At 47.1% G+C, this 20,096-nt stretch overlaps 2 protein-coding genes across 2 annotated transcripts; one reads left to right on the top strand and one right to left on the bottom strand.

Moving 5' to 3' along the window:
• The first annotated feature begins 269 nt into the window (after positions 1-269).
• CCDC65 (coiled-coil domain containing 65) lies at positions 270-8,874 on the top strand. The gene is made up of 8 exons (XM_069580860.1): positions 270-635; positions 1,773-1,940; positions 5,014-5,183; positions 6,033-6,171; positions 6,988-7,185; positions 7,382-7,600; positions 8,205-8,357; positions 8,468-8,874. The coding sequence occupies exons 1-8, from the start codon at positions 504-506 to the stop codon at positions 8,783-8,785; spliced, it is 1,497 nt and encodes a 498-aa protein (XP_069436961.1). The 5' UTR covers positions 270-503; the 3' UTR covers positions 8,786-8,874.
• FKBP11 (FKBP prolyl isomerase 11) lies at positions 7,775-14,534 on the bottom strand. The gene is made up of 6 exons (XM_069580861.1): positions 12,686-14,534; positions 12,450-12,515; positions 11,992-12,079; positions 11,677-11,710; positions 11,265-11,335; positions 7,775-9,705 (listed from the first exon to the last, which is right to left on the bottom strand). Exons 1-6 carry the CDS (start codon positions 12,812-12,814, stop codon positions 9,488-9,490), a joined length of 606 nt encoding a protein of 201 aa, XP_069436962.1. The 5' UTR covers positions 12,815-14,534; the 3' UTR covers positions 7,775-9,487.
• Between the last annotated feature and the right edge of the window lie 5,562 nt (positions 14,535-20,096).

Raw genomic sequence — 20,096 nt, 5'->3', positions numbered from 1 at the left:
AGGTAAATTTACCAAAATGGCTCTACCATTTTACCCTTGCCACCAACAATGTGTGAAGATTCCTGTTTCTCCATATCTCTCAAAAGTTATTTATTACATGTATTTTAAGATATGGCCATTACGTGAAAAATAATCCCCCCCCAAAAGATTTTTGAATATTCATTGAGGAGGAAAAAAGACCCTCTCAGAAACTGACTGAGGTCCTCCAGCGAGCAGAGGGCGCTCCAAGACAGGGCGCCTGCTCTTAGCTATTACAGCGCCATCTTAGTGAGATCTCCGTTGCTAGGAGACGGAGATGCGTCCTTTGGCTTGGGAATCCTGCCACACCGCTCTCCCAGGTTTTCTCTAGCCTGAGGTCTGAGATCTAAGGTCTTAGATCTAACACACATCTGAGACCTAAGGTCTTCAGGGGCAGTCCCAGAAGGCTCTTTTCTAAGGACGTTTTCCTCCTGCCCTTTTAATGCTGCCCGTGGCAGGTGGAGGACCCTCGCCCAGGTTCAGCTATGTCTAAGAAAGGGAAAAAAGCCAAGGTGCCGTTGTCGGATGAGGAGCAGCTCCTTCTGTTTCAGCAGAAGTTGCTGGCAGAGGAGGAGATGGCCAAGAAGAAAGAGAGGCTCCTGAACCAGTTCTTGAAGGTGATGGGTTTTTGCATTACTCTCTGCCCAACACCCACCCCCCAACCCCTGCCCTGGTCCTGTTACCTTGACCCTGTCTTTGTGGCAGCCTCATTTTCATGGTAGCCTCCCCTGCCCCTGGAAATGTTAAGACCCAGATAGACTTAGATTTCAGGCAATATTGTATGGGGGAAGGAGCAGTTCTCTGTGAAGCATGGAGGTAGGGAGATGGTATAGAGCTGGACAATCACTACTGAGCCCCAGCACTGGGATAGTAGGTGCTATCATCTGTCTGAGCTATCTGAAAGTCTGATATTCTCCCTCGAGATGAGCCATTAAAAACAATGTCCTGCTCTGATGCCTCCATCCAGAAGGAAACTCACCATCAGTTCAGTTCAGCGGCTTAGTCGTGTCTGACTCTTCGCGACCCCATGAATCGCAGCACATCAGGCCTCCCTGTCCATCACCAACTCCTGGAGTTCACCCAAACTCATGTCCATCGAGTCGGTGATGCCATCCAGCCATCTCATCCTCTGTCATCCTCTTCTCCTGCCCCCAATCCCTCCCAGCATCAGAGTCTTTTCCAATGAGTCAACTCTTCGCATGAGGTGGCCAAAATACTGGAGTTTCAGCTTTAGCATCATTTCTTCCAAAGAAATCCCAGGGCTGATCTCCTTCAGAATGGACTGGTTGGATCTCCTTGCAGTCCAAGGGACTCTCAAGAGTCTTCTCCAACATCACAGTTCAAAAGCATCAATTCTTTGGTGCTCAGCCTCCCTAAAATGCCACTGGGAAGATCCTGTCTTACTTAAGACCCTCCCAAAACAAGAATAAGAACTCCTGAATGTTAGCCATCAGGTGCCTCAGAAAAGACAAAGGGTAAGATGTTAGTTGACAAACTAAATTTGATCTTGTTTGTTGTACTGTATCAGGGCTTTTAGCCCTGGTCTCTGGGGTTGTTGTTGTTCAGTGACTAAGTCATATCTGACTCTTTGCAACCCCATGGACTGTAGCACTCCAGGCTCCTCTGTCCTCTATTATCTCCCAGAGTTTGCTCAGATTCATTTGTCCATTGAATCAGTGATGCTATCTAACCGTCTCGTCCTTTGACCTCCGGTGTATATGTGGGGTGGGGGGTATATTTATTCCTTCCCACAGGACAAGCTGGCCAAGGAGGAGCACAACAGTGCTCTCAACCTTAATAAGATTAACACACAGTGGAGAACGGTCCTTCGGGAAGTCAAGACGAAAGAGCTTCATAAGGACATTGAGATCCTCAGCCAAACATTTGAACGAGTGGTGGACTGCAAGGACAGTGTCATCAAGGCAAGCTCTCTTCCCAAAGAAACACTTGATTATGACTGCCTCTGATCTCTTAATAGAATGGGCCTAGTGAATTAATTCATGTTAAAGCGCTCCCAAGACACATGCTGTGATGCAGCTAGGCTATCGTTCATTTCACTGAAGTGAAAAATAGAATACTGAGCTGTCACCCCTCCCCTTCTGTTAGAGGAGCCTTTCTCCTTGATCATCTGCTGCCTCAAACCAGTACCATACAGTATTAGAGTTGAAAGGCAGAGTAGACATCACCCAATGACTTGAACTTACTCCTAAACTTTCATTTCAATGTGAGAAGGCTTAGTGCCAGAGAGAGGAAGCAGTTTGCCCAAGGTCACACAGCTAGTCAGTGAGAGAGCTGTGACTACAGCATGGATTTCTTGATTCCCACTCCAGTACTTTATGCAACCAATTCCATGTGGCCTCTTGGATTCAACTTCAGTGGCCCTGGTTGTGAAGATCTCTATCGGTAGGAATGGTTCTGGATCTCTAACCAATTCAATCAGCTAACTTTATGCCCTTGGGAGGTTCTTGAGTTGAGTACGTACCATCTTTTTCTGTAAGGGATTTTTTTCTCTTGAATTTCAAGTCCCTATATTTAGGATCCCTCAATATCTGTTTCTGTTTGTTGCACTGTTCTTACAACTAAACTCATGAGTTCCTCCTCTCTCCAGTCCCCTTTCCCGTACTCCACAATCCAGTCTTCCTCATACTCTCTGTTTGGGTGGCTGGTGCCATTCACCATCACCCAACCCGGGAATCTGGGAATCATTCTAGCTTTGGCCTCCATCCCTGACTTCTGGTACTAAGTCTTATGTAACTCTTCTGCTTAAATAAGTCACACCCTGCTCTTCCCTACTATCCTGCTGTAGTTGAGACCCGGGTATTATCTCTACTGCAATGACTTCTAATCTTCCAATGTTTGATTATCTACACAACGACCAGGATTATCTTTCTAAAACAAAAATCTGTTCCTGTTATTCCACTGTGTAAATCTCCTTAGTGGCTCCATAAATAATGGCTCCCTTCCTCCACAGAAGGGACAGCAAAGCCTTTCCTGATCTGGCCTCTGCCTGAACCTTTCATATAGCCAGCCTTCTTTCCTGTGCCTTTGCACATGCTGTTCCCTCTATCTGGAATTCTCTTTTCCTTATCTCCTCATTTTTCCTGGCAAATTCTTACTCCTCCAAGAGTGACACAAATGACATCTCTGCTATGAAGCCTTCCCCAGTGCCCTCTGTCTTTTATATCCCCTTATCACTGGGGAATCATCAACCTCATAGCATTTTCCATGTTGTGCTATAACATTTTTTCAAATTTTATAAAATGGGAATTTAATCTGCACCTGTTTTTTTTCCCCCCCTCAGAATTTATTTGTAATTTTCTGTTTATATAACCTTTTCTACTGCAAGACTTCAGACTCCTTTGGAGACAGTGAAAATGTCTTTTCATCTCTGAATCCTCAGCATCCAGCATGGTGCTGGTACAGAGCAGATTTAGTACACCTTAGCTGAGTGAGTGAATAGTCTTCCATTATCAGCACCTATTTCATAAGATCTTTTCCATACTAAAGTCGCTCAGTCGTGTCTGACTCTTTGAGACCCCATGCAATTCTTTGCAACTCCCTGACGGGGCTGTAGCCCGCCAGGCTCCTCTGTCCATGGTATTCTCTAGGCAAGAATAGTGGGATGGGTTGCCATTCTCTACTCCAGGGGATCTTCCCCACCCCGAGATCGCCTGGGTGTCCTACATTACAGGCAGATTCTTTATTGTCTGAGCTACCAGGGAAGCCCCATACTGAATAATGTGGTAGTTTACAGTGAGTGGATCATCTGGACATTTGGTAAAGCCTTTTTTGCTTTATTCATTTTAATTTTGTTTTGCTTTTTTGAATAAGTAGTTCACCCACATTATTCAAAATTCAAAAGATAAAAAAGTTATGTACAGAAAAGTTCCCTCCCACTGGTGCCTTTCAACCACCCAGTGCCCCTCCTGATTATTTTAGTTGCATGAATAAAGCTTTTTTTACACAGATAGTAGTATTACATAGTGTTCTGCCTCTTGCCTTTTTCCTTTAATAATATATCCTGGGGACTATTCCACATTAGCCCATGCTTCTCATTTTGTTTTACAACTGCATAGTATTCTGTATTGTAATTTAACATGTTACTTTGTCCTCGGTATTTCCTGTGTCTTGGTAATTCCAACTAGAAGCTTGCAGGTGCTGTGTTCTTTTACAGTAGCTGTTGATTAATTCATTGGGGGTTGCAAAATGCTGGTTTTCTTTTTTTTATGCTGATTTTCTAATAGTATCATTCTTTTTTCATTTATTAGTTCAAATACTTCTATAAAGAGATACTTACTATAATTTACCATGCAGTTACCCAGAGGTATAATTTATATAAAAAATGCCTGACTCTTTCTCTTCCCTTTTATAAACCAGTTGTTTTTTTTTTAATTCATTGTCTGGCATCCTCTAATGGGAATTGATTTTTTTAAGTATCCTGATAAACTCATAATCAAACATATTTGATATTTTTTAATCCATTGCCATTCTTATCCTTATTGATGTTCACATTGTCACTTTTTTTTTTTTTTTGCCAGTGGATGTCTTCTCATTATCTATTATAGCTACATCATAAACCACCTTAAATAAGCGACTTACAACAACAATTTATTTCACTCTCTCTCAGGGTTCTATAGGTTGACTTAGCTTAGCAGGGAGGTTCTTGCCTGGCACCTCTCACATGGTTTTCAGTGAGATGTCACTTGGGACGGCAGTCACCTGGGGGCTTGACTGAGCTGCGTGTGTAAGATGACCGGCAGTTGCTTCTGACTGTCCACTGGGATCTCAGCGGGGCTGTTGACTGGATGAATGCTTTCACAGGGCCGCTCCACCGGCACTGGCTTCTCACATTCCAAAGCGGGACAACCCGAGCTCCCAGAGCCAAAGAATTGGCATTTAAGAACTAGGGAAAATAGGAACTAGCTAGCTGAATACATTTTTATTTTCTCACCCAGCTACCATTCAGCCAAAGTGGTAACTCTGTTTCCTCCCCAGTCTTTAGCAAAGGACCTGTCAGAAGCCGAGGAGCAGCACGCCCACGCCCTGCGCAGCCACTTGCACAGCATCGACCAGCTCTTGGCCCTGCAGAGATGCCGGCTCAGCCTCCTCGAGGAAAATTACAACATGGAGCTGGAGGCCCTAACCAAGGAGTTTGAGACTGAAAGGTGTGGGGGCCTAAGAAGAGCTATGGGGGTGGGGGAGGGCGTTGAGCCCAGGGGCGTATCCAGAGCCTATGTCAAAATACTACCTGTAAGCAGCCACCCACTTTCAGCGATCAAAATCCTACCCATCTACCTACCAGGAGGACAGCGATAGTGCGGGGAAATTAACAAGATGGCACCATTCAGGCCCTCTCACCCCACCCTCTCATGCCCTCTGCCCCACGTTCTGTAAACAATGATTATGTGATTGCTGAGGGCACTTGTAGCACTGCGCATGCGCGTCAGGAGGTACTCGCTTGGTTCCGGACTCCTTTGTGCGGTATGCCTGAATGAGCATCACCTGAAAAAGCCCAGAAGGGTTGTGTACAGTTATGTTGTGTTATATCTATGACTGCAGCGTCAGCCAGGAGAGAGGCTGTGTTATGGCTGCCATGCCAGCCTGGAGAGAATAAACCTGGCTACAGTTCCTATAGTGTCTGGGTCTTCTTTCAACCTCTTAGTTCTCGGCTTACCTTTCCTGGGTTCAGCGAACAGTGAGGACAGTGTGAACAGCAAGAAAATTGGCATCCGGAACAGGATCAGCAATACAGATGGGAAAGAGACTTTTCACTGCAACATTTTGTACTTTTTAAATTTTTTTATCATATGAGTATATTACCTATTCAAAAATCAAACTAATATTATTCATTTTTTCTGGCCCTGCAAAGGACAGAACCTGCGCTCCTTCTATTCTTCTTCAGTACCTAAGAGTTTGTACCATTTATATAGTTTTATTACATACTGCTTTGCATTGTCATTATTGGCCCATATGTTTTATGCCTCAGAGCAGGAACAGTATCTTATCTCCTACAGGAAAACAATTATTGACCAACATGAAAAAGAGATTCACTACCTACAAGATGTCTTCATGGCCATGGAGCAGAACTACATAGATTCTGAATATGAAAGCAAGCTGGAGTTCCAGAGCATGTGGGATGATCTGAAAAACAAGGTATGGAGGGAGAGTAGATGGGCAGGGGGTGGGAAAAAGGGAGAAAATAGTTCTGAAGGTAACAGAGCTAGAAGAGATCCCTTTACCCAACACAGTCAATAAAATGCCTGTTGCCACTGTAGGTATACCTCTGCGGCTTTTTGTAATTTTGTGAAAATTGGTGAGGAGGAAAGACCATCCTGAAATACCAAGAAAATGCATTTTAAAGCTAACACACACCAAGGAGATCCTCTCACTTCACCTCTGTGATCTGTAGAAGAAGAAATTAAGGTCCAAAATGGGCCTTAATGACCTGCCAAAGTCAGGCTGCTGATCTGTGATCAAGCCAGGGGGGAGTCCAGTTCTCCTGCCACTTGCCCCAAGAGCTGCCAACTTAGCCAGCCTGCAGACCTGGGTTTGGAGGGTAGAGTGCTTTGTTTTCATTTTGTCCCATAATGTTTCATACTAATTTTCATAAGCTTTCTACATTTAAAAATTGAGAGATTTCACAAAAGAATCCAAAACTGCAACTTCCCCTAAACAATTTAAAGATCTGGTAACATTGGGCCACGTTTTCAAATGGGGACGTTCCCATGGAGCTGAGCAGCTGTGCCCTCACCCCCACCACCAATGGGGCAGTTCCTCTGGGGTTCACCACCGGCCCCACAGAGCCCATAGCACTTATTGTATCATCTGCCTGGTCTTCGTAGGCATTTTCACTGGCAACCTCTGCACCATGCTGTGCTACAAACAGTTCAAGAGGGGGAGGTGTTGGTGCCAGAGAAAGGGCACTAATAGGTTAAGTCCAAGCACTGGCTATTGGGGATCACTTCCCAGAATTTAGAAGAGAAGCACTTTCTAAGACTGCAACTGGAGAACATAGTAGAAGATCTGTGGAGAAGGTTCCAGGATGCACTCAAGAATTACACTGATGCTACAGAGGATCGAAAGATTGCCTTCGAGACTCTCAAGGTGAAGGACGAGAAAAGCTCCAAAGAGATTGAAGCACAGATGAAAAAAATACAGAAACTACAGGTTAGTGCAGCTAACCTGGGCGACTCACTGCTTTAACTGCTCCATTATTCCCTGTTCTTCTTCCCGTTTCCCCTGGGCTTCATCACTGTTTGGGGAGAGATGGTATGCTCTGATTTCAGTCCCCAGACAGTCCTATCTGCTCACTGAAGACCCTCATGTAGTCAAGTGTTTCCTCTAATCTACCCTGTTCCTCTAGGATTCCATCATTATTTTAAAAGGAAAGATCCTGGTGCACAGCCGCGAGAGTGAAGAACAGAATCAGGACATTCGTGAAGACAAGGAGTTGGTCCTGGTACAACTGCGAAAACTTAAGGCCCAGAGGACTCAGGCCCGGGGAATAGCACAGGAGAACTTAGTCAAACTCACCCTGGAAAGCAATGCTACCCTCAAGGCCCTGAGGGAGATTGTCAACAAGGTAACAAAGGGGAGAGGGTAGCCAGAACAGAACCAGGGAACCTGGCTCCCTGCAGAGTGAAAGGGGCTGGAAAAACAGAGGGCTTCCCCCAGATTCCTACTTGAGTGCACACTTGGAATACCTATTTTAGTTCATGTTCCCCTGCCTCTGACATATTACTTTCTTTATTTAATATTTATTTTATTTCTGGGCTGCATCGGGTCTTAGCTGTGGCATGAGCTTCTCTCTAGCTATGGTGCGCAGGCTCAGTGGCTGCAGGACACGGGCCCTCCAGTTGAGGCACTCGGGCTCGGTTGTTGCACAGTGTGTGGGATCTTAGTTCCCCAACCGGGGATGGAACCCATGTCCCCTGCATTGGAAGGCAGATCCTTAACCACTGGACCACCAGGAAGTCCCTCACCTCTCACCTCTTCAATTTAATGAGTTAATAGTGAATGAGTTTTAGAAGAATATAAAATATTTGGAATAGTGCTTGTAAGCCCTTTGTGTTGGATGTATTACTTTTGTATCCCATTTGGCTTCCCTGGATTGAAGTAGGGGAACCAACTCCACTATTTCCCCTTCCCAATCCCTTTCCTGATAGGTTTCTGCTTGCTTCCATCAGGGTGAAAAGATTCTTAAACTTGCTGAAATATGTAGGAAATTTGAAACAGAAGAAGAGAAAGTGCTGCCTTTTTATTCATCGGTGTTGACTCCCAAGGAGCAGGAAGAGATAGAGACAATGGACCTAGAGGAGTTTAATGAAGAGCTTGGAAAGGTAAGGTTCCACGGGCCCAAGGCCACCACCTGAGGCTGGGGTGACAGAGCAGTGGGCTACACTTGCTAACAGATCCTACCACACACCTTCTCCCTGTAACTCACTCCCAGGTGATAATGGACTACAAAGGGATGGAGAATTTCTGGAAAAGGTACAACAAAGTGAAACTGGAGCAACTGAGCCTTCGGCACAGACGTGCTCAGTTGTTAGAAATCAATGAGAAGCTGCGGGAGATGCTCAGGCAATACTTGGATGGCATCTCTGTGAGTGATGAAGTGCTGAGCCAGCTCAACCCACTCTTCATCGTCAATCACCGCAGCAACTTACCCCAGCTCCTGCCCACGCCCACAGCCCAGCCAGGTGACAAAAAACCTCCAGCCACTTACAGCATCATTGAAGCGGCCCATGTGGTCTCCCACACCCTGTGATACAAGGGGAAAACCTCTTTTCAATTCCCAGAGAATGTTTTGAGAAACCCAAGGACTTTGCTATTTAAAATCACCATGGAGTTTATGAACTCTCTGTATCTTTTCTATGTTGGATAAAACAGTCTACTTGGAGGATATTGGGAATACAGCAGCACTAGGGAGTAGAAAGGGCTTCCCAGGTGGCACTAATGGTAAAAAAAAAAATAAATAAATAAACCCACCTGCCAATGCAAGAGACGCGGGTTAGATCCCAGGGTTGGGAAGATCCCCTGGAGGAGGGTACAGCAACCCACCCCAGTATTCTTGCCTGGAGGATCCCCATGGACAGAGGAGCTTACGGGCCTACAGTCCACGGGGTCACAAAGAGTCGGCCACGACTGAAGCGACTTGGCACAGGGAGCAGAGAGAGTGCCAGGCAACTGCCCCGACGCTTACTTCTCAGTGAGGTATTGCTCCTCGGTGTCAGGACACCACTGGAGCCAAAACCCATGCTTTCAGGACCCAGAGATCCTATGGTCCTTGGTGTAAGTTAGGACAGGAAGAGGAGGCCAGGAGAACTGATCCAAAGCCTCCAACCACCCCCTGCCAAGCAGAACCCAACTAAGAATGCCTTTTTCCTCAGCCCTTTATCTCATTCCCACTTAAAAAGGCAGCCGCAGAAAGTATCAGGTGAAGAATGCAAAGTTTTTTTAAAATTGTTTATTATTTCTTTTTGCTCTTGTTTCGTTTCTCTTCCTTGAGCTTCTTTTTGGAGATTTTAGGACTGCTGGCCTTTCTGTATAGATGATACCCAATAAGGCCCAGGAGGGCTGGCACCATGGCCATGCCTACCAGAGGGAAAATGCCCTTCACCAGCTTCTGCCAGTAGTTGGCTCGGATCAGCGCAATCAGTTCCACGTCAAAATGCAGCTCTGCATCCGCTGGAGGCAGAGAGGAGGTGAGGGTTAGAATCCCTGTGGACTATATCCAGGGCTCAGATCTGAATGCAAATAGGGAGGGCAAACCACACCACAGCAACATCTGTGACGTTGGCAAGATTTAAATGTGGGGCTGAGTTCTCTTAATGCGAGAGGCAGAGGAGGGTTATGAGACTATTGAGTGATAGTCATGTTTACCCCAAGTATACAAGTGTGGCTTGTCTTCACTGACAGGTCTTTGACACAACAGGAGAACCTTTATGAAAAGTACAGGCTGTTCTCCATTTATAAGTTAGAGCACCTCTGTACTAACTGTATCTCTAAACAGCCACATGGATAGAATCTTTGCAAGGCTGAAATTAACTGGACTTAAACTAGACTTTTAAAAATGTCACCAACCAATAAGCACACTCACTATGACTCTTTAAAAAAAGGGGAGAAAAAAAAAAAACAGGTGTTTCAACATGGCTAGAGAGGCAGGATGTGGTTTAAGACGTTCGGAATGGAGAAATGAACAGGAGTGAGATGAGGGAGAAATATAAACAAGCAGTACTGGAGATGAGGAGGCAACAGAGCTTTGGGTGAAAGAATTTCTCTTTAGTCCCCTGACTCTCTCTCTGGGTCTCCCTTTAAGCTAGAACTTAGGATAAGAATTTTTATCCCAGTACAACTCATTTTAGCTAATGGAACATTTCTTATAACCAAAAGCAAGAGATCTGCATCTTGGAAAATCTGTTTAGGCTCAGGCCTTAAAAAATAGGTATTAGCAGTGACCTGTGAGGACTTGGCTTTTTTTAAGATTTTTTTTTTTTTTTTTGGTTGTGGACCATTTTTAAAGTCTTTATTTAATTTGTTACAATATTGCTTCTGTTTTGTTTTGTTTTGTTTTGCCCAGAGACATGGAACTCACACCCCCAGCACTGGAAGGGGAAATGTTAACTAGAACCCCAGGGAGGCCCCCAGGCTTGGCTTTTACATGTTTTTATTTTGTTTTGAATTACTTGACTGTGACCATTTTCACCAGCTCTTCTCTGGTGGAGGCTGAAAGGAACTGTGGAGATGTGGTGAGAAGCCATGCCAGCTGCACAAATGACAGTCTGGAGTTGTAGGAAAAGCACAGGAGAGAAGGCCAGAGTTCTCAGAGAGGTGGCACCGGCAGCAGACTCAGGTGGCTCAAGCAAGGGTCACCTCCCTAGAAAGTTGCCGGCTGCCAGAGGACAAGCCTGGTGGCATAAAAAGGTTATATGTCTCTAGTCCCTGTTGGTGATCTGAGGAGGAAAAAGGTGGCCCTGCAGAAGGAGGCATCAGCCAGTCCTATACCATTTAGCAAACTGGGTTTAGACCTCAGGCTTCAAAATGCATAGCTCCTTGTAGCTCCTAGGGACTGTTTTTTTCTGTTTGTTTTTTGGCTTTGCTCTCTGGCATGTGGGATCTTAGTTCCCTGACCAGGGCTCACACCCACGCTCTCTGAGTTGGAAGCACAGAGTCTTAACCTCTGGATCGCCAGGGAAGTCCCAGGGACTAGGTATCTCAACAGCCAGAGAGACGCCTCGTCAGATTACCTGGAATAGATGGTGGAAATCCCCGTTTTCCATAGGCCAGGTGAGAAGGAATGATTACCCTTCGCTTCTCTCTAAGGAAAGGAATGTGAGTCATAGCCAGGGGTAGAACCAGGCGGGCCAACCACCTCAGTCCATCTGAAGTCCCACCAACAAAAACCTCTGGATATTCACACTCAAAACACGAACTTTCCCACCTGAGCACCAAACAGGTTGACTGGCCAAGGCGTCTCGACTCCACCGACAGAACCCCCAGCCAGAAAAAGCCTGAGGCTTCATCCAGAGCCCCCATGCTGAGACCAGGGCCTACCCAGTAGGAAGCCAGAGCCCATTCTCTTGCCTCCTCTAGGAACAGAGACAGCCTCCACCCATGCAGAAAGGGTACACCCAAGCCCACCCCTGCCCAGATACTCACCCCACACACATGTCTAGAAGGCTCTGCTCCAGACCTTGAGGAAGAAGACACAAATGAATAGGAAGCTATCTACATTCCCCAAATCCTGGGAGAGGAAGATCAAACACTCCCCATGACCCTCAACTGAGCTCCCCACTTCTGGAATCTCTGGCTTCCAATGTGGTATGCGGCAAGAGGAGTACTAGAGGTGGGATTCGAAGCTCGGGAGGTGAGAACCCTGGGGGGGCGGGCATTTCCAAGGTAGCTGAGAGGTTAAAGAGACTAAGAAAGGGCTTAGGTTGGGAAGAAATGGAATGGGAGGTGCAGCTCACATACCTGGTATCACCTGCTTTTGGCCAAGTTCTATAACCAGAGGGTCTCTGGTCAGAGACGTGTCAAAGATGCGTCCATCTACCAGGCTGCCCTGGGGGTAGGAGGGAGAGCATCTAGAGCGCACACCTATACCGCTCCCTCCCAGCAGGGTGCGCACACACCTGGCCTCGGGCCGCAACCCCTAGCAGCTGCAGTCTAACGTTCCCTTTCGGGCAGAAAGGAACAGGAAGCCCCAAAAGGGCTGGCACTTCTCGGAGATCCCTCCACGCTTCACTTCACTGCGGAAGAGCAGGGAAGGGGAAAGGGTAGGGAACGGGCGCGCCCCTCCCCCCCGCCACGTGCCGGAGGACCCCAGAGCCGGAGTTACTCCGGGACCGCTTGCCACGTGTCCATGCCAAAGCTGACGTGTTTCAGCGGGGCGCCGCCCCCCGGGCCCCGCCGCGGCCCCCCAGGCCCCTCACCGAGTAGTGTATGTGAAGCGTGTCTCCAAAGGCAGCAGGCTCAGCACACGGCTCGGGGGGCTCCACCTACGATCGCACTACGCGAGTCAGGGAGGCTCCTGCCCTCGACGCGGCACCCCCAATTCGGTGCCTGCACTCCCTCCTCCCCGCTCCCAGGATCCTTTAGACCCCGACCTTCCCCGCAACCGGGCCCGACCTCCATCCATAGCGCCCGCCCGGGATTCTCTCCTCCTCACCAGGGTCTCCACTTGGAGGGTCCGGACAGGACTTTCGGTTTCGGACCCAGCCTCCGCCCGGCACACCGCCCCCCTGAGCAGCAGCAGCAGCAGCAGTCGGAGCGGGAGAAGTGAGGGGCGCAGAGTCATAACTGGGTGCGGGGCAGGGCTCGGGGCACGCAGGACAAGCCGCTGGATGACAAGGGCTGGGACCGCAGTTCCTTCGGCGCCCAGGCCAGACTGGATGGGACGGGGCGGGTCGCGACGCGCCAGCTCCTCCTCCCGCAGCCCTTCCTCCACCTAGTCCCCACCTCCTGGAGGGAGGAGGCCACGGGAGCTCTCCCGGCCCTCTGAGATCCCGACGGTGAGACTCCGACCTGTCGGTTAGCTGTTCGTTGGGTCCCACAGCGAGGGGCTGAGTCACATCGTAGCATCCGTTTACGATTACCTATGGTGTTCCAGACACTCGTCTGTAATCCTCAAAACCACCTTGAAAGGTAGACATAATTGTTTGTTTTACAGATGAGGAACTGGGTGTTCGGGTTAAGTAACTTTAACTTACTCAAGTTAAACTAGCTAGTTAAACTAGCTTAACTAACTAGGTTAAACTAGTTTAACTAGCTAGGTGGTGACAGAGGCAGGATTCAACCCTAGGACTACCTGAGTCTAGTCCACTTCCTCCCTGATCTTTCCTCTTAAGTCTCCTCACACCTATCCTGCCAGGATCTGGCTGGCCCACCTCAGCCCAGCAGTTGTCAAAGATGGCAGCCCTCTCCCACATCCAGCCATTCAGCTTGCATTCCTGGAGGTCATATACCCAAAAGGAGGCAGGGTGCTGTCCCATCACCCCACCCTTAGGGATGGTAGTTGAAAAGAGCACAGGGCTGTTTACTGTAAGGAGCGGGTGGATCCCTGGTCTTTTCCTCTGAGAGTACCATTTATTTCCTTTTTCAACAAACCTGTCAAAATGGCAGCTACATACACCCCTTTTGTTTGTGCAAAGCCTTGTTTTTAGGAATTTTTCTGTCATTTCAGATGACCCTACCAATCCCCTTCTGCATGATTCAAGCCCTCACTGCACACTTAGGCCTTAGGTATCTGGATTCTGCCCATCAGTGAACTCACAGTCATCATTGTTTGGGGTCACCTCTTAGGCCTTGTCTTCCTTAACATCTCTCCGGTCCGTGATGCCCCTGAGCTCTGACTGCCCTCCCAAGCTTTAGACACAACTTGTGTACTGCAGCCCTCCACCTGGATGTCTGATCAGTACCTCAAATCAACACACACACTACCGTACTCATTGCTCTGTCTCCTCCATCCCACCTGAAACAGTCTGGATTTTGCACCCAGTGTCCTGTTTCTATTTGCTCTATCAGCCTTCTCTATGATTCTTCTCTTACCTGCCCCACATCCAACCAGTCTTCTCTGGATTCTCCCCCCACAGCCTCTCCAGCTCTCTTTCCATTCCCATGGCTACCACCCTAATTAATCCTTCATTCTTTCTTTCTTTCGGGTTGTTTAGGCTGTGCTAGGTCTTCTTTGCTGTGCTGGGGCTTTCTCTCTGGTTGCAGTGAGCAGTGGCTACTCTCTCGTTGTGGAGAGCAGCCTTCATTGCGGTGGTTTCTCTTATTTTGGGGCATAGGCTCTAGGCTGCTCGGGCTTCAGGAGCTGCAGCTTGCAAGCCCTACAGCACAGGCTCACTAGTTGTGGTGCATGGGCTTAGTTGCCCCGAGGCATGTGGAATCTTCCTGGACCAAGGATCTAACCCGTGTCCTCTGAATTGGCAGGCAGATTCTTAACCAGTGGACCACCAGGGAAGTCCCTCTTTAGGGTTATCTTTTTTTTCTTTAAAGCCCCTTTTATGCAGAGTACATCGTGAGAAACGCTGGGCTGGAAGAAGCACAAGCTGGAATCAAGATTGCTGGGAGAAATATCAATAACCTCAGATATGCAGATGACACCACCCTTATGGCAGAAAGTGAAGAGGAACTAAAAAGCCTCTTGATGAAAGTGAAAGAGGAGAGTGGGAAGGTTGGCTTAAAGCTCAATATTCAGAGGACGAAGATCATGGCATCCGGTCCCATCACTTCATGGGGAATAGATGGCGAAACAGTGGAAACAGTGTCAGACTTTATTTTGGGGGGCTCCAAAATCACTGAAGATGGTGACTGCAGCCATGAAATTAAAAGACACTTACTCCTTGGAAGAAAAGTTATGACCAATCTAGATAGCATATTGAAAAGCAGAGACATTACTTTGCTAACAAAGGTTCATCTAGTCAAGGCTATGGTTTTTCCAGTAGTCATGTGTGGATGTGAGAGTTGGACTGTGAAGTAAGCTGAGTGCAGAAGAATTGATGCTTTTGAACTGTGGTGTTGGAGAAGACTCTTGAAAGTCCCTTGGACTGCAAGGAGATCCAACCAGTCCATTCTAAAGGAGATCAGTCCTGGGTGTTCTTTGGAAGGAACGATGCTAAAGCTGAAACTCCAGTACTTTGGCCACCTCATGCGAAGAGTTGACTCATGGCAAAGACTGATGCTGGGAGGGATTGGGGGCAGGAGGAAAAGGGGACGACAGAGGATGAGATGGCTGGATGGCATCACCGACTCGATGGACATGTGTTTGAGTGAACTCCGGGAGTTGGTGATGGACAGGGAGGCCTGGCATGCTGCGATTCATGGGGTTGAAGAGAGTCAGACACGACTGAGCAACTGAACTGAACTGAACTGAGGGGTGATGGAACACTCTATATCTTGATAGGGATGTGGGTTACATGGGTGTATGCTTATCAGACTGTATGTGTGCACTGTATGCAAATTCTACCTCAAATTTTTTCAAAAAGGAAACAATATCAAACACAAAAAAACTATATTAAAAAAAAAAATCCAAAACCATTATTTCCAAGCCTCCCTTCAAGTCTGATACAGTCAATAAGACATAATATTGTCCTGGACTTTCAGGGAGGCTGCTTAAAAGGAGCTAATTTAGCTAAGAAATGTGTCATAGTGCTTAACCTCCTCCCTCAGTCTCCTTCCCTTCCTTCTTCCTGTTGCCTAGAATGTAGATGAGATGAACTACACTCTAGCAGCCATATTAGACCACGAGGTGAGCATGAGGATGTAAGCTACATGCTAGGACAGTGATAACTATAGCGCCACCATTCCAAGCCTACACCAGGTTACCTTTTAACTGAGGTAGAAATTAACCTCTATCTTGTTAAAACAACAAAGAGTAATTAAGCCCTCAGCCTCTTTCTCCTCTAGCCCATTCTATACACTGTGGCTATCTGTTCAGCTTCAGTCATGTTACCTACCTGCCCACTAAAAAGCATGCATGGCTCCACATTGCCCAGTGAATTAAATTCAGACAACCTGACATACCAATTAAAAGGTTTCATTATCTGGTCTTAATCTGCCTTTCCAAATTTTGCTTTGATTCCATTAAAATAAAAGCCTTAAAAACAGGAACTTCACTTTCCCATTTTTATATTCTCATTGCCTAGTAGGGTGCCTGACACATTAGATGCTCAAAAAATGTTTACATATAAATTGAATCAAATCCTTTTGGCATCATGATGCTCTTGGCATCGGATGAACCTGCATTGTTTTCATCTCTGCGCACAGCTCATGCTCTTCCCTCACCTGTCAAGCTCCCTCTAAGCCAAGCTCAAAGATCATCTCCTCTGTGAAGTTCCAATCCCCTAGCTGGAAGTGACTGATTTCTGAACTTCAGGCAAACGCCTGGGGACTTTATTGAACTCCTCCTTGTGTTGTAGTTAGTTGTGTATTCCTGCTCCTTCCACCCCTTCTCAAGAGTGACCTCACCGATGGCAAGGACAAGGCTGTGATCATATCTGGAGTCCCTTAGGTGCCAGCTGCACAATACCCTCCATACAACAGATTCTAGACAAATATGTTTTGAGTAAATGCACTATGCAATACTGAGACACCATTAGAGGGAAAACCTAACTATACTAATACAGAAAACCTCCAAGACAAGCATATATACCTTTAAGGTAAAAAAGAAAAAAAAGAAAACTAGACTGATACATGTGATAGGAGCCCCTTTGTATTTTAACCCCTTCCCAAATACGGATAGATACATATATTTAGAAAAGGAGAGGATGCACACCCAACAACTGAGGGTGGTTACCTCTGGGAACAGAGGGAGCAGAAGGGAACAAGTACTACATTTTGCTCTGAACATTTATGAGGTATTTGAATCTTTTGTAATAGGAACTATTTGGGTTACAAAAATAAATTGTAAAATTTTGAGTGAATGAACATGATATCCAGCCATCCAAGATGATGTGTGGGAAGTGCTGAAGGAGTTGGGCTAACAGAGCTAAAGGAGCCAGACTGAGAAGCAAAGCGTCCTTGTGTTGTTGTTCCGGCCGCACTGCATGACTTATGGGATCTTAGTTCCCCTACCAGGGATCGAACCTGGGGCCCTGGCAGTAACAGTGCTGAGTCCTAACCACTAGACCACCAGGGAATTCCTGAAAAACATTTCCTGTAATTACAGAGGACATGGGTAACTTTGCGCTTAGTCACTCAGTCGTGTCTGACTCTTTGTGACCCCACGGACTGTGGCCCACCAGCTCCGCTGTCCATGGGGATTCTCCAGGAAAGAAAACTGGAGGGCTTGCCATTTACTTCTTCAGGGGAACTTCCCAACCCAGGGAATGAACCCAGGTTTTCTGCATTGCAGGCAGATTCTTTACCATCTGAGCCACCAGGGAAGCTCGGGTAACTTTGCAGATCCTATAAGTGGGATTTTTTTTTTTTTTTGAAAGTGGTATTTTTAAACAAGTGAGAAAGGGTATAAAGGCAGAGGGCCAGATATTTGGGGAAAATGAACAGACCAGTTTGGCTAAAGTAAGGGATTTAGCCAGGAGAGTAGACAGAGGTAACTGGAGAGACAAGTAAGAGTTGGTATGGAGAGACTTGATTGGTAGTGAGAATCCACTGAAAGTTTCTGGGCAAAGGGGTAACACTGAATACCGTGCTGATGCAGTGCTAGAGATAGAAGGTTACTCTCTTGCCCAGCTCTGAGGCTTTGTTTGGTAACCTGAATGGGAATGGGTGAGAGGGTAATAGCAGAAAAGGGCAAAACTAAGGCAACAGTATCCCCCACAGAGGGCAGCACAAGCCTTCTTGGACCCAGGAGGGACCAGGGAGGGAGTTTTCTCCTTAGGTCAAGTTAGGAGCCTGTGTGTGCATGCTCAGTCGCTCAGTTGTGTTAGAGTCATGTCTTTGTGACCCGATGGACTGCAGCCCACCAGGCTCCTCTGTCAATGGACTTTTCCAGGCAAGAATACTGGAGTGGGTTTCCATTTTCTATTCCAAGGGATCTTCCTGACCCAGGAATCAAACCTGTATATCCTACGTCTCCTGCATTGGCAGGTGGATTCTTTACCAGTGAGCCACCTAGACAGGCAGAGAAAGGTGACATGGCCTTGGGAAAGGTAGGGGAGACTGGCCCAACCTAACTCAAGGCACAAGTTAATCAGAGGGCCACCCCTGGAGTGGCTTCCACCTTCAGAGGTGTCTGTGTCAGCAAGTAGGAGAAACCACCACATACTCCTGGCTTCCAAGCTTCAGGGGCACCCACCATGCCCAGCTTGGTCAAAGACAATGATGTTGATTCCTTCATCAAAGTTGAGTGACTATTATGTGCCAGATAGAAAGCAAGGCATTGCTTTTTAAATGGTTTTAATATGTTTAACAGATTGCTAATAAATAAAAACTTAAGTGAGTCAGCATATAAAATCTGGGTTCAAAACTGAATGCCATATTTTCAGGAGCATGCATACCCAGGCTGACTAGATGTTTTCTTTTGGCATCTGATTATGTGCTCATAACCAGGAATGACACGCTACCCTCCCCCCTCCCCACTATCCCCTTTGGCTGTTCTAGCCATGGATGTATTGTGCCATCGATACAAGATCTGGCATAGGCAAAAACAGATTCACCACCTCCTATTACCTAAAGGCAGGATTCCTATATTCAGAACTCGGAAAAAAGCTAGCACCCAAATCCCTGTAGTTCAAAACCCCAAGCTAAGCCCTCCAACCCTTGGAAGGCCTTGTACTCAATTCTGTTCTGGGACAGTTCTCGACAACATGTGGGAGGGAGTGCTGGGTGGACCAGTTCATTCTCAAACCTCCTGCCTGGCCGAGCCTAACTGTGCAGACCTCCTCAGAGACAGCTCTCCATGCACCTGTTTTGAAGGAAGGCTCAGGCAGGAAGCGGGTATGGGCCGAGCTGTCAGCTCTGGGCAGATAGCCGAGTTCTGGCTTGTGTGCTGCCCTCTCCACCACATTCAGCTCGGAAGTCAGATCTGCTGCTAAACTAGAGCCCAGATACTCTCTTCTGTGGCTCATGGCCACAGTGACACAAACAAGGAGACACTTACCTTCAAGCCTTGATGGGGAAGAGTTCTGGCCCAAGTCCCTCACTTCCAGACCTCCACCATGGCCTTTCAGCAGCACTGCGCCCTTTATCAGTCAATGCTTAGATTTCCTCACACCTAACCCTTTCTTCCCTTGCTCAGGAACTCAGGGTCATCCTTACTCTTCCCAGTAATCAAGGCCAGGAAACCTAATTTGAATGAAAAGCCTGCAGAGGGAAAAAGGCACTTGGATCCCAAGACTCCCCAGTGGCCAGCTTGATTCTCTAAACCTCCAGTTCCCAGGTTTAAAAAAAAAAAAAAAAAGGAGAGAATTGGACTTTGACCCTTCTACCTCCACACCCTTCTGAGCTGGAAAAGAGACTGTTCTTAATATTATGACTGCCTGCACAAAGACACCATTCCCTGCTCGAAGCAGTGGCAAGGGGGTATCCCTTCTACACTCTCACTACCCCATATGGTACTCTGTGGTTATCCCAAAGAATTCCAGAGCAGCCTAGGAACAGACTTCCTCGTCTCTCCCTCGGTGCCATGGTTTAACTCCACTCTTAGCACAGGTCTGCAGACATGAAGGTGCAGAATAAATACCTGCTAGCTGTCTGCTCTAACCAATCTAATTACCTGAAAGTGGAGATAGTGCGGTGACTTCCCAGAGCTTTCAGACCTAATGCCTCTAGTCCGAGAAAGTCACACCCACTCACACTTATCCTGCCTGTCACTGACTCCATCCCACCTGGCCCGATCCAAGGCTTTCCACTAGCTTTCTCTAGGCTCACTTCAGAAGCTCCCTTGCCCAGATTATCCTGAAGTATATCCTAGGCCAAGCCATGAATGAGGAGCTATTTGTGTTCTGGGAAGAGAAGGTTGCATTTGTCTTAAGAGCTGGATGCTAAACATTCACCTTCCAGGTTAAGTCTCCCTTTCATCTCCCCATGTCCTCCTCCATCCCCCCAAAAGCTAGAAGTTTCAAGCAACTGCCACAAGAGAGCTTCCCCTCTTTCCTGGCATCCTAGACTGACTA

This window comes from Ovis canadensis, chromosome 3 (assembly GCF_042477335.2).
Source record: "Ovis canadensis isolate MfBH-ARS-UI-01 breed Bighorn chromosome 3, ARS-UI_OviCan_v2, whole genome shotgun sequence".
Classification (NCBI taxonomy): domain Eukaryota; kingdom Metazoa; phylum Chordata; class Mammalia; order Artiodactyla; family Bovidae; genus Ovis; species Ovis canadensis.
This window is presented reverse-complemented; position numbering and strand designations above follow the sequence as displayed.